Source organism: Pleurodeles waltl, chromosome 11 (genome assembly GCF_031143425.1).
Source record: "Pleurodeles waltl isolate 20211129_DDA chromosome 11, aPleWal1.hap1.20221129, whole genome shotgun sequence".
NCBI classification, from domain to species: domain Eukaryota; kingdom Metazoa; phylum Chordata; class Amphibia; order Caudata; family Salamandridae; genus Pleurodeles; species Pleurodeles waltl.
Window position 1 is genome coordinate 528,749,884 of NC_090450.1, and position 14,833 is coordinate 528,764,716.

At 43.5% G+C, this 14,833-nt stretch overlaps 1 protein-coding gene across 2 annotated transcripts in view; it reads left to right on the forward strand.

Annotated features, from left to right (window-relative positions):
* The window catches only part of ATR (ATR serine/threonine kinase), a 488,241-nt gene that overhangs the window by 397,541 nt on the left and 75,867 nt on the right, over window positions 1-14,833 (forward strand). For both annotated transcript variants that reach the window (XM_069213920.1, XM_069213921.1), the window contains exon 40: window positions 12,222-12,422. In XM_069213920.1, coding sequence (XP_069070021.1) covers window positions 12,222-12,422 — 201 coding nt within the window. The remainder of the gene's footprint in view (window positions 1-12,221; window positions 12,423-14,833) is intronic.

Genomic DNA, 14,833 nt, shown 5'->3' on the forward strand with positions numbered 1-14,833 from the left:
TTTGAAAAGTCTTCCCATTTACTTCCCTTTAAAATGAATTCAACCGCATTTAGCATAGCTGCTTACATGGATGATTTAGCCGTATTCATGTCTAAACCCTTCTAAGCTCTGGAGAGAGAGACTTTCACTTATGGTCTGCTCTCCAGCTATAAGATCAATCCATCCAAAACGCTTATTTTGTCAAATTACCCTGGGCCTTCATAAGACCCACACTTTGTCAATTCAGCAACGTACTTGAGGATGCTGATGTCTCCCTCCATTCTTAATATAATTGTGCTAAATTATGGTCCACTTATCTCGAAGAATAAAAAATATTTGAACACAGGACCTGGATGTCACTAGGACTCATAGGCAGATATGACTTAATGATGAAGATACTGCCAAAAATGTGTGTATCTCTTTAGGGCAATACTCTTATATTTATCTGCTTCTTTCTTTCATAAAGTTGATAGTTCCTGAAGTATGTTTATCTGGCAATACAAATGCTGTTCAGGTCACTCCACTTTCTCCAACTTCTGCTGGATAAAGGGGCACTCCCTGTCTGAAACATTTATTTTTGGGCAGACTTCTCTGACTGGCTCCAAATAATGTTGTTTTATAGTAATACATGATACCTCTGCTTACACTTCCCTGACCTTGATTTTAGAACAGATTTTGTTGATACTGCATACTTCAAATTAAACACACTCAGGGGGTCATTCTGACTCCCGCCGGACGCGGTCACCGCGCGCCCGGCGGGAGCCGCCAAAATACCGTACCGCGGTCGGAAGACCGCGGTGGGTATTTTGAGGTTTCCCCTGGGCTTGCGGGCGGTCGCCAAAAGACCGCCCGCCAGCCCAGGGAAAAACTCCCTTCCCACGAGGATGCCGGCTCGTAATCGAGCCGGCGGAGTGGGAAGGTGCGACGGGTGCTGTTGCACCCGTCGCGTATTTCACTGTCTGCCAAGCAGACAGTGAAATACTTGTAGGGGCCCTCTTACGGGGGCCCCTGCAGTGCCCATGCCAGTGGCATGGGCACTGCAGGGGCCCCTCAGGGGCCCCGCGACCCCCCCTACCGCCATCCGGTTCCCGGCGGGCGGACCGCCGGGAACTGGATGGCGGTAGGGGGGGTCGGAATCCCCTCGGCGGCGCAGCAAGCTGCGCCGCCTTGGAGGATTCCAACGGGCAGTGGTAAACCGGCGGGAGACCGCCGGTTTACCCTTTCTGACCGCGGCTGAACCGCCGCGGTCAGAATGCCCTCGGGAGCACCGCCAGCCTGTTGGCGGTGCTCCCGTGGTCGGCCGCCAGGGTCAGAATGACCCCCTCAGTTTTTAAGACCTATGCCGAATATACTCTTATTTGGAAAACTATTTTGGACAAAATGGCTATTCCTTCTATCAGAAATCTGGATATAGTATGAATATTCCCTTCTACTTGCATGATTTCGACAAATGGGCACATTTTGATCTGCGGACGGGTGGACAATAATTTGAGGGTCAACACTTTCGCCCATTTGTCGAATTAGTCTCTCAGTATAGGGTCCCTGCTATTGGTATAATTAAGTATATACAAATGAGATATTTTTTCTTTAATACATGATAGGTGTTAGGTGTTTATCTCAAATACCCTGCATGGCATTGCTGTACAGCATTTGTCAAAAGGGTTGGATTGGCAATCTACATAGAATTCTTCGTAAAGCATCCCTAGATAATCTGCAGACTTTAGAAAAGAGATGGCCTCATCAGTTATGTAGTAGACAGATATCTTATAGATTTTTGAATCGATCTGTTTAAACAATCATGGTGTCAATGTCTCTAGATTGAAACTAGATTGGAACTGCATCATTATAAGGTCAGGCAAGATATTTATCATACTCCTAAAAGATTTCATAAGTGGGGCAGCAGCTGCAAACCTGCTTGTTTTTCGATGTGACGAAGATATTACTGATATTATTCTCATCTTTGCCACCGTTACCTTTCTAGCTGTATTGTGGGCACTGGTATTGTGCAAAAATTCTATAATTATTTAGGTGTGAGTATGCCCAGCTCCTGAATTAATCATATTAGGAACTTCAAAAGTAAGTCCACCTAAACACATAGATATTGTTTTTCATGATAATTTCAGCTAGGCTTTATGTAGCTCAGCTTTAGCTGGACCCTAATACACCTTTGGTAAATACCTGGTGGAACCAGTTATCAGATATTAGAGTACTAAAGCTGGCCATTATTAAAGGCAGCCCGGAGCAGAAACAGTTAAAACAAATCTGGGCTGCCTCATGGGAAAAGTGGGAATTTAACAAATATTGGTTAGGGACTGGGTAAATAATGAAATTCTATACATGGGTTGCTGTTAATCCATATATTCTAATGCTGTCTTCTATGTTTGACCTTGTTAACTTTTTTCTTGCTTTTTTCTTTTTTTATGCTTTTTTATGTATTAACCTGAATATTTTTTTATTTACGCTTTACTGTTTTAAAACGTGCTAATAATTGAACATCTGTATACAACCTCTTTTTGTATTTTCTTCATATAAAATAACACTTTGAAAACTAGACTACACTTGACCACTAGCAGAAGAAATCGGAGACATAAAGGGAATTGCAATTCAGGCATCTCTATAGAACAGTCCTTCCTAAATTCGTACCTAACTATCCCTTTGAGTAAGGGTTAAAAGGGTTTTTACCAAGATACTTTCTACTGTCAGAAAGCCTGCTAGATGCGTTGAATCAGAACTGTGTTTTCTCAAAAGTGGCAGGTCCACCATTTCAGTGCCAGCACGAGGCCCGTTCGAAGGATCTTTCCTGGGAAGCTACTCTTGATAGTTGCTATCACAACTGCTTGGTGAGTTAGTGAGCACAAGGTTCTATACTGCAAGGAGCCTTGTACATTATTCCTCAGGAGTAAGGCTGCTTTGCATAGAATTCCATAATTTCTGTTTAAAGTAATCTCTGATTTCCATAAGTGTCACGATCTACCCTTTTTCCACAGACCGCCTTCAATGTCAAAAGTCATGCTCTACTTGTGAAAGAGGTTCTCCAGTATTACCACTACAATACAAAGGAAATTAGAAAGTGAAATTTGTACACTTATGGCGACATTCAAGTATAGAAAGCTGGCCTGGTGTGAGGTGAGCACCTATGGTGTTATCACCTTATACCAGGTCCAGGTATCCCTTATAAGTGAAGTGTAAGCAATGTCTAGGAAGCCAGGGCTCTCTAGAGGTAGCTGTGGATGAGCAGCCAAGACTTATGTATGAGGCATGCAAAGCTCATGCAATACTACTAATGTCACACAGCACTTACACACATGAAAGAACCACACCGTGTTACAAAAATAAAGGTATTTTATTATGGTAACACAAATACCAAAATACTATAGAGGCAATACCCCATCTGGAGGTAAGTAAACACAATGTTATGTACACATTAGGAGTCAGAAATTATCATAAAAGGCAATAGAAAACAGTGAAAGCAATAGTAAGTACTTAAGGCCCTATGGGGGGACCCAAACATATACTAAGAATGTGGAATGCGAAAGTCGAATTGGAGGTCACCGAGGAAGTGGAATCGGTAGAGGGGAGCTGGAGGCACTAGGAACCCCAAAAGGTAAGTAGCAGAGTGCCCCCCCAGTGACAAGGAGAAAAGAGGTCAGTACCTGGTTTTCCCCAAACCCACCAAAAAGACTTCAGAAAGGATAATGCAAGGCCCAGACAAGACTGCAAGAAACCAAAGGTGGATCCTGGGAGAGGAAGACTGGGAAAGCAAGGGGACTAAGTCCAGTTCTCATTGGAGTGTATTGTGGTGGCAGGAGCTACTACCCACCGGTCTGTGGATGCAGGACCAGGTCGACGGTGGACGAAGACAGTCAGCAGTGCAGCACTGGAGCAGCTAAAGAGTTCCTGAAGTAATGCAGTAGATGTCGTGGAAGAAGAAATGCAGAGCTGCCGGGGACCAAGGACTCAACCCACTGACGGGAGTCCCGGGTGACCCTTAGCAGTGAGGAGAGGCACAGTAAGAGGAGTCAGCCCCCACAGGCGACCCACAGGCAGCAAGCACAGGAGTTGAGGTGAGGCCCATGCAGCACACATCGGAAGGAGTCCCACACCGCAGGAGAAGCACGCAGAGGGCTGGGTGTCACAGAGATGATGGCTGGGGGCCGGTATTGGCATCATCGTCATAATGTACAGCCATATTTGACTCTGCCAATGGTGCTTGGTACATATCTATTGGATTGCTCTGAAAGCATGTTTGTACATCAAGGTTGTATTGTGTGGAGAAGTAACTGCCATTTGTTTGAATTGTTACAAATGTGAAAGCATAAATAAAATATAACACAAAAAAAGGGTGCTGGGGTCTGGAGCTACACGGAGCCTGAAGATCCCTTGGAGGAGGTGCCACCAAGCCTTGGTAGCTGCAAGAGTCACGGTACATGGGGATAGTGTCTGCCGTGGAGAGGCAAGGGCTTAATTTCTCCCAAGTTGGACAGTTGGTAGAGAGGACCAAGGGGACCACTTCAGACCACCACCCGTGATGCAAGATCCATTCAGCTCTGCAGAAGAGGAGATTGGCGCAGCCGGTCATTGTTGCAGTTGGTGCCTTCGGATGCAGGGGAGCGACTCCTTCACACCAAGGGAGATTCGTTCTTCCTTCTTGTGCAGACTGAAGACTCGTCCTCAGAGGAAATGTTGCATTTGCTGGAAGGAGCCACGGAAACAATGTTGCAAGCAGAGTCATCGCTGTGAAGGCAGATTGTCAATTCCTGGGGGGTCCAGTTGCTGTTCCATTGGCCAGAAGATTAAGTAAACGATGTAGAGCAGTGGTTCCCAAACCTTTTGATTCCTGAGGACCTCCACTGAAATACTACTGGAAGCCGGGGACCCCCAAGCAATTTATATAATTGAAATTTTAAACATTAAAACAGTAATTCACAAAAAATACACAAATAAGTACACACCAAACAAATACTCAAATGACTAAAGATATTATTATTTTATAATTAAAAAATATGCAAAAATCGAACATTTTTAATGTGAAGGTTGGTGCTGCATCTTGGCAACTCATTTTTCAATGTTTGGTTTTATTTAGGAAAGCTGCCTCTCCAGGTCAGATTCTACATTTCCCAAGCAATTTCTTTTTTTTTTTTTTTTTAGGTACATAAGATCTGAGAAAGCTTTTTCACATAAATATGTGGTGGGGAAAGGAAATTAAATCATAACGGTCTCTCATATCTCCTAAGCCTCTCTGTCACATGTAATTAATTTGTTTTATAGCACCTCTCCTACCACTGTAGGGTCTCTGAGCACTTTACAGGGGACTACAAGGTGTAGGATTCACGTCATCCACACTGGTAGCGTCTTTTAAGAGTGCGTGGTCTGGCAAAGCACAAACTCGTGATTCAGAACATAACACAGTGGTTAGCGCTGACTTTTTTTATAAGAATATATTTCTATGCGAGCAAACCTTATTTTTTTTTTTTTTTTTTTAAAGCAGCATAAGGCTAATGAAAGACTGGGGACGGGGAAACTTTGCAATTTGTGCCATGCTGTTTGCATGCAGCTCTTTGATGGTAGTTCATAGCACTGTGCTAAATTAGGATTCTAACTTGTGAGCTGCACAGTAACAAAAGGATCTCAGAGACAAAAGCAGCTAACCCACTGTAATATGCACATAAAATACTTTTCTTTGCATTATACACATTTATTGCAGCGACCGTATTAACCATCTGTGCTACCTTAGATGAGTCAAAGCTGCTACTAGATAAAACTATCTCTCCCCAGCAGATACATTAATCACCAGAGTTATCTTGACGCTCTTATTATTGCCTGAAAGCTGATGGTTGTACAGGGAACTATGTAGTGCTTTTAAAACTGCTACACAAATAAAGTCTTAAATATAAAAGCACGCACGTATTCCTGTAAAGAGGCCCAAACTCAGGCCTGCGGACCCCCTGGGAATGTGTCACGGACCCCCGGGGGGCCGCGGACCACAGGTTGGGAACCACTGATGTAGAGGAGTCCTGCTGGAATCTTACACGTCGAATCTAACAACCCACCCAAGAGGGAGACCCTAAATAGCCCCGGAAGGGGGATTGGTCACCTAGCAAGGTGACCACCTATCAGGAGGGGGCTTGACCGTCACCTGCCTGACATGACCACTCAGATGCTCCCAAGGGCCTCTTCACATCTTGGATTCAATATAGCAGAACCGAGTGGCCACCTGGAGGAGCTCTGGGCACCACCCCTGTGGTGGTAATGGACAGGGGAGTGGTTTACTCCCCTTTCCATTGTCAAGTTTTGCACCAGAGCAAGGACTGGGGGTCCCTGGACTGGTGCAAACCGGTTTATACAAGGAGGGCACCAAATGTGCCCTTCAAAGCATACCAGTGGCTTGGGGAGGCTACCCCTCCCAAAGCCATGTAACACCTATTTCCAAAGGGATAGGCTGTTGTCTCCCTCTCCCGAAGGAAATCCTTTGTTCTGCCTTCCTGGGCTTGGGCTGGTCAAGCAGAAGGAGGGCATAAACCTGTCTGTAGGATGGCAGTAGTGCGGGCTGTCTGGGTAAACCCTGCAAACTAGTAGGAGCAAAGCTGGGGGTCCTGTATTGGACCCCCAGAGTGCATGGAATCATACAACCAGTACTGGCAACAGTATTTTGGGTATGATTTTGACATGTTTGATACCAAACATGCCCAGGTGCGGAGTTACCAGTATGTAGCTGGACTCAGGTAGTGAGTGACCTGTGTCCAGTACACGGGTAAAATGGCTTCCCACTTACAAAGTCCAGGAAAATGGAGCTGGAGTTCGTAGGGTCACCTCTGCTCGTGTTCTGCTCTGCTCACACACAGGTACCTGCACCCTGCCTTCTGAGCTACAAAGGCCTGCCACAGGGGGGTGACTTAGAGTGACGTGGTGCACTGACCTGAAGTGAAACAGTGCATGCACCTTTTCATGCAGGCTGCAATGGCAGGCCTGCAGACACATTTTACATGAGCTCCCGTGGGTGGATTAATACATGCGGCAGCCCTTGGGGAATCCCTGGTGCCCCAACGGCATGGGTGCCATATACTAGGGACTTACATGGGGGCACCAGTAGGCCAAATGTGGGGTGTGTGATGTCCCAACAACCATATTTATAAGGAGAGAGCACAGTCTCTGGGGCCCTGGTTAGCAGGATCCCAGTGAACACAGTGGGGGTAACCATGCCAAAAAGAGGGTACTTTCCTACATAAAGCTGTTCATATCCTGTATAAGCTTTCGAAGAAATCTATTTGGTAAGGCCTTGGGCTCAATTGATCAAGGTAAAATAACTTTCAAAATCCTTATCAGAATTGTCCCATCATCTGAAATCTGGAGCACAGCTTCTTTGAAATCTTTTGAAGATGCTGCTTTCTATACTTTGACCCCAGAACAGACAACCAAGACACCTAGACTCCGTGGGGAAATATTTGCTCGGCAAATAGCTATTCTTTAGGTATTAACCTCTCTCCAGCTTGCTGTAGTGTTCCCCTGCAAAAGGAATGAACTTGCTATTGTAGTTAAAGAATATCTGTGAAGATCCTATAATGGTGAAAGCTACTTACTTTTCATTCTAGTTCTCCATTGTAAGAGTCGTCATTGAATCTATGAACAATCTGCTGGCTCTAGGAAAACTTGAAGGATGATTTAGTTGTCGAGCCCTAACTTAAGCTCCTAATGTCTTATTCAAGTTTCTCTGCAATGTCGGTTTTAAGGTTTAATTGACTACCTTTAAAAAAAGGAAAACTTATGTTGTTAAAAAGGCACATATATTTCAAAAATGTTAACAGCTCCAGCAAACTGCATGATCTTAGTCCTACTTCAGGACACACACATGTCTGAAATTGAGGGTGTCAGGGTCTCAAAATATTGGAGGTGTCAGTGCACACTGTCCTAACTTTAGCAAATGAAAAATATGTCATTTGCATCATGCTGGGGGTACCGTATGTGAAAATTAAATAGATCCTGGGGATCCAGTGGTAAAGGTACATGCTTACCCCCTTGGTGGCCAATACACACTTACTTTTAATAAATACCCTGAACTGGGGAACAACCTTTAATTCATTGTTGAGGAACATCACTCATTACTACCCCTCCCTTATACTGTCAGTAGGTTGCAGTTAAACAAACTGTGCAGCTGGTTACATAATTGTAATCTCACAGACGTGTGGAGAACCATGCACCCACTAGACAAGGGTTAGTCTTCCAATTTCCCAGTTCATGATCTATTTTCCCATTTAGACATATTACTGTACCCCACATACGTAAGATCTACAAGAAATGGGACATGTTCAAAGTAGGCATCAGTGTCAATTGATATATGGGGTGAAGGTCATGTTGAATTGCATTGGGAGCACCCATCCTTGGAGGACACCATGAAAAAGCTAGATGAGAACCACCAAGGAAAGTACATAACGATTAGACATGGGGAAGATTATAGGGGGCGAGGTACCTTCTGTCTTAACTGGTTTGAGACGGAACCCTCATCCCTCCATAGCAGCCCTGAAAGAGGAAAAAGTTATACTGGTGCATTCATAGTTTGAGATAAATTTAACACTTGTCATCATACTATTGGCAGTTGTAAACCCCTGTGGCATGCGGAACCAGCTATGCGTGTGAAGGAATATGTTTAAGCAACAGAACTGAGGAAATTTATCCAGACACAGACTAATGAGTGTGTCCACAATCATCTACGGTTAAGAGCCTAGCTGGGAGGCAGGAGCCCTGCAATCAATGGCTTGTCATCAGTGTTCGATGCGATGTTCCTGGATGTACTGAGGCCTAGACTATTGAACATGTACATGGTATCCTTGGTGTCTAGTGGCCTTCTTCAGTTCACAAATGGAGCCTGTTGTGATGACGCATATGAAACCCGGCAAAGATGTATTTTCATCCATGATCAATCGAGATTTCAAAATAATTACTAACTTGCTCGCAGGCAAGTTGACCGAGGTTCTGCCACATCTCTTGCATACAGCTCTGTATTTATACCTCATTGAAAGGCAAGGCTGATTTATTGGGATCCAAATAGAACAAGGGGAAAGTGCTTATTGCCTTAAATGTTTTAAATGGAGTTTAGCTGACTGTATGGTTTTATAGAGTTCTCACCATATTCATATCTTAAGGTTCTTTTTACTCTTTGATGGGGGATGGAGTACGTACAGTCAAGTAATATGATACTGTGCTAGGGTCCATAGGTATTTACTGCGTTGGAATATTTTACTAAGTGCGTCCATTATTGTTTATGTGATAGCCAAAAAAAGTATCCTGAGGACGGGAAGAATCACATTACCTAACATTAGACTTTTGTTCTGTATGTTGAGCAGCCCACTGTGGACCTGGTGCCCTACCGGTGGTAGCTTCTATCACTATGGAAAAGACCTTTGGCTCATTAAACTGAGGCTACCTATGTATGTTCATGGGAGAGAGGTGATTTTTGAATCACATCACATGATTGATCTGACCCATCTACATATTCTCACTGCTCGAGTGAAGACTGGTCAGGGCATATCAGAGGCCTTTCTAGTATATATGGGAACCTGTTGGGGATGCTCCTTGTCACTCTTGCTGTTTGTTGGAGGCATGGTTCCAGGGGCAAGGCCCCCCTAGCAGCTTATGGCTAGAATATTATGTGCACTTCATCTCTTTATATAAAATGATGTGCTTGTTCACTTCAGGGAGTCCCCACCTAACCTAGTGCAAATTATATAGGAGCTAGATCAGTAGTTATTAACCTGAGGTCTGGGGACCCCCCCGGGGATCCGCAAAGCCTACTCAGGGAGTCCGCTGCTGCTTAGAAAATTTACCAGATTAGTAAAGTGTATATAAATAAAGAAGCAAAATGTACAACTGAAAGTTTTAAAACACTCTGTAAATCTGAATGAATTTGGAGGGTAAAAGTTGTTAGCATCCTCAGGTTGATTCTTGAGAGCATTGCAAGTGCATCAAACAAAATATGACATGGACAATGAGGAGCCTTAATTGAATTTAGAAAAAAAGTCCAACCTTCCTGTTAAAATTTCATTTTTTTTTTTTTAGATTATAAAATTCTTCAATCATATATGTGTTTGATAAATGCTTGTTTCTCTATTTTTATGTATTGTTTTGTGGTTCAGTATATACAAAAAAACTTAGACTAGGCACCCAGTGATTACTCAGTGGGGGGGTAACCAAATCCCAGTAGTGATTCAGTGGAGGTCCCCTGGCTGCGGTAATATTTGAGTGGAGGGCCACAGAAGTCAAAAGGTTAAGAACCGCTGAACTAGATAATATCAGTGACCTATCAGAGCTAAGGGTAAATTAGGACAAATCATGCTTGTTCTCCCTTACATCACTTTTGCTTGAGTGGAACGAGACAACCTTTAAATATCTGGGTGAGCCAATGTATCACAATATGACTAAAGTCATAGATTGGAATGTAGGAAAGGCAATGATGGCAATGAAGAAATCTGTTTGGTTCCTCTAGAAACTCCCCCTGACACCAATGTTCAGGATCGCACTTTCTAAAATGGTGATATTTCCCTGCCTACTGCAATAATTTGCAAATACACCCATGACACTGTAGCAGCACATATTTGTGACCCTTTATTTAGTGCTCTCGGATCTACTTTGGGAGGCAAGCGGAACAGAGTGTGCTGAGAAACGTCCATCTCCTGGATGTAGAGTTTCGTTGAATGCCTCAGGAATTACTGCACCTCTTAGTACAGCTTCATTGGGCACCTGGATGGATAGACAAACACACTACAGAAAAGGCTAAATATGTAGAACACGTTATAGGAGGGAGGTTAGCACCAGAGTTAATTATCTTTGTCATATACTAGATGACTAGACACTGAGAGGCACTGATGGACTTGTCTCCCAACAAGTAAGACTATAGAAACCTATGGGCCAGGTTTGCCAGTGTGGTGCTACTGTATGCTTAGGGAGGTGGCAGATTAAGTAAATCCGAAAAGATGACTGATGCAGGTGGACTTTACATAGGTGATCTCTATGACAACCCTGAAGTCACCTTCCAGTACCTCACAAATTTCAGTTACATTCAGTAGCCAAGAGACAATTCTTAGCACATAGGACCATGATAGGTACGACTCCGCAAACGTAGGACAGTGACATCAACAAATCCAAAACATATTTGATCCTTGTTACACTGCTTAGATTAGACAGGGCTGCTAAGGTCATCATATCTCAATCGTACCATGCGAGAAATGGCAGAAGTCATTTGGAATAGAGGCCTGTTAATGGGCCTTCCTGATGATTGGTCAGGGGCTCTGTAGTGGCCAGCTGTGGTCTAAAGAAACCTGCGATTTACGTGATGTAATACATTACTTTTCACCAAATTTACCTCACGTAATCTAAGTTGCACAAGTACGAGGCATATGCCGAAATGTCTACTGTGCTATCAGGAGGTGCCGTGCTAAGTATCTTGAAGCCCCCCAATCCCTAATAGATCCATATGTGGCTACCTGCATTCACAAAAGAGGCTGAAGGTGAGAGCCTAACCTGTCACCATCTCCGCTGCACAGGTGGAGAGGGAACAGTGGTGACTGACTGGGACACACTCCTGTTGGGCCTTGCAGCAAAAGTTGATGTGATAAAGTATGAACATTGCACAACATGAAGTCTATAACCGGTCAACACATAGGCGACTGTGCACATACATATCAACATCCCACACCTCTAGCCAATGCCCAGCTGATATCAGACTCCCTCGAAGGTCAATGTGGTTCCTTTAATCCTAGTGGGTTATTCAACTACATGTGTCTAAGTAATGAGTTCTAACAGACTTGCCACTACTTTGAATTTTTATGTAAAAAATATTTTTCTGCACCAGTTTTTTATGTTGGTTATTTGTTACTCTTGTTTGTGATTTTCCTGGTGACTTTGTGAGAATGAACATTTGATATTATCTGAGTGCCTTTGTGTTCATGTTTTCGATATTGTGTCATAGGTTTTGTTGGCGATATTACATGAGGATATTGGGGCAACTGAATGTCAGTTATTCGAAAAGAGGTTCTAGTGACAAAACCAGCCCTGTAAATCAAAAAGATATTTTACTTACATCACATAACTCCTGGGCAGCTGTACTGCCAACACCAGGGCAGAGTGACCTTCATGGGGCAAAATTACTGTATAATTGTATGTTTTTTAAATAATGCAAAGAAGTAAAACCAATAAATACTGATTCCATGTTTTGTAGTTTTTGAGGTTTAAATGTGTTTTGCATTGTAAAGGTGGATGGAAACTGCAGCACAATGAGCATGAGTGTGCACTTCAAGCCGCTGAAGAGGCTGGTGGAAGAAGCGACATTCAGTGAAATCCTCATTCCTTTGCAGTCAGTGATGATACCCACTCTCCCATCCACGCCTGGCACCCATGCCAGCCACGACCCATTTCCTGGGCAATGGGCCTATATCTCAGGCTTCGATGATACGGTATTACTTCTAGTTCTAAACATTGCATGAAATATAAAAGTGATGTTTTGTCTTATAGCCAGTCCATAATCTGTTTTCTTTCAGAGTTGCGTTGAAAACAATTCAAAAGGTGCAGTACACATGTGGGATTTTACAGCTCCTATAGTTTAGCCAGGAGCTAATTTCAGCTTGTTTAAGTGCTTATTGGTGACTCCTTTGACGCTGTGAGCTGCTTTCAGAGTGCTTTAGAGTGCAGCAGTAGAGGGGAGGGCAATATTACTTTAGTACGAGGATGGGAATATTAGTGAAGATCGAAGATGGTCTAAACCTTTTCTACATTCCAGCTCCTGTTAGTGACTGAGGTGATTTTAAGGGCGGCAGGGGCTTCATGCCATTCAGTATTTTTCATGGTCCTATTGTTGAAAGTGGTCTCAATTGTTCTTATATTTCATGTCTTTAAAGCGACCAACAGCCTGTATCAACTCCTGTAACTGAAGTAAAAAAAATCAGCCTCCTTCTCCCAATCATGTTGTCTGTTTCTGTTAAATCCTTATTTTCGGGTTCTCATATCCACCAAAAATAGAATGCAGTCTAAGCCACAAACCTTCTTTTAATAAAGTATTTGATGCCATGTTGTGCCCACTCCAAGTTTTCAGTTATTCACTTTATTTGCATGTGACAAGCTTCCATTTCTATCCCACTGCAAGATAGGAATATGGTGTAATTCAGCTGTGCACATGGAGTGTTTATCTTTCTCACAAACCCTCTGTAATGTTTATGGTTATTTTTAGTTATTGACGTACACAAGTCTTATATTGTTGGTTTGTGTTCCACAATTTTCTGTCCTATATTTGCTAATAAATACATTTAAGCAGTTTTCTGGCCATGCCAAAATGAAAGGAACAAGCATTGACAACACTAATATATTTAACAGTTGTGCATGCAGTGAGACATATAACATATGGGTACACATGGAAACTAACCAATAAACCTGCGGACAATCACTCCTTCAAAGCCCAGCAGATTTACAGGAAAGTAACAAAAAACAAACCTACAGGCATAAATGCACAGAGGCAAGCATAAGTATGCAGCGGGGTGGGGATGCCGTGTGATGTGACTATACTGTAGAGCAAAGAATGCTGCACAGGACGGGGCTCAGTGTGAGGTGCAGAAAATAATTATAGGGTGCAATACTCAAGAAGTGCAATAGTGATGCACCTCGTGAAGGTTTGGGATGATGTGCCCCGGGGAGAAGTTAGTTTTTTGGCTTGGGGACCAGTGAGTGGTGTGGTTCAAAGGAACATTGGGTCATGTAGAGTTCAGTAACACATGGCTGTATGCTTTGTGGGACACAGTGATGTGCTGCAAGAGCACCAGATGAAGTACAGCAGGTACACACAGTCGAATGTGGGTTTCTGTACTATGTAGCCTCCTTCCATTATCTTCAAAGTATTTCTCTGCAGCATCATTTTACATTATTTTTATGTACATTATTCCCCTGAAAATGTTAGCTTCAGACACAAATAGTCCCAAGCAGCACATTTTTGTACTGGGATGTGTGAAATATGGCATATGCTCACTGAATTAAGGGCCAGATGTAGCAAAACGCCAATTTGCGACTTGCAAATTGCGAGTCCCTGCGACTCGCAATTTGCAACTCGCAAATTGGTATGCAGTACGGTGTCTCAGACACCGACTGCGACTTGCTATGGGGTCGCAATGACCCACCTCATTAATATTCATGAGGTGGGTCGCTAATTGCGGCCCCATAGCGAGTCTAGGCACTCGCAAACATGGAGGCCTGGTGTCGTCAGCAGACCTCCATGTTCGTGACTGCTTTAAATAAAGCAGTTTTTTTTTTTTTTTTTTAAGTGTAGCCCGTTTTCCTTAAAGGAAAACGAGCTGCACTTTAAAAAAAAAAACGAAACCTTTAGTTTCGGTATTTTTTCTGGGCAGGGAGTGGTCCCTTGGACCACTCCCTGCCCTGAAAAAATATTTGTGGGTCCATTCACAAAGTGGAAGGGGTACCATGGGGACCCCTTCCAATTTGCGAGTGGGTTACCATCCACTTAAAGTGGATGGTAACTGCGACTCCATTTGGGACCGCATATGCGGTCGCAAATGGAATTGCATTCCACTCCGAATCGCAAATAGGAAGGGAACACCCTTTCCTATTTGCGATTCTGAAATGCATATTGCGAGTCGGTCCCGATTTTCGCCGTTTGCGAGGCGCAAACCCTTTGCTACATCTGGCCCTAAATTTGTTAAAATTCTGTTTCCTGTGAAAACTAGATGTTCGATGGCATCTGTCGCTGTAGATACGCATGTTTTGCATAGCTCGCCATCTGGTGTTGGGCCGGAGTGTTACAAGTTGTTTTTCTTCGAAGAAGTCTTTCGAGTCACGGGACCGAGTGACTCCTCCTTTTGTCTCC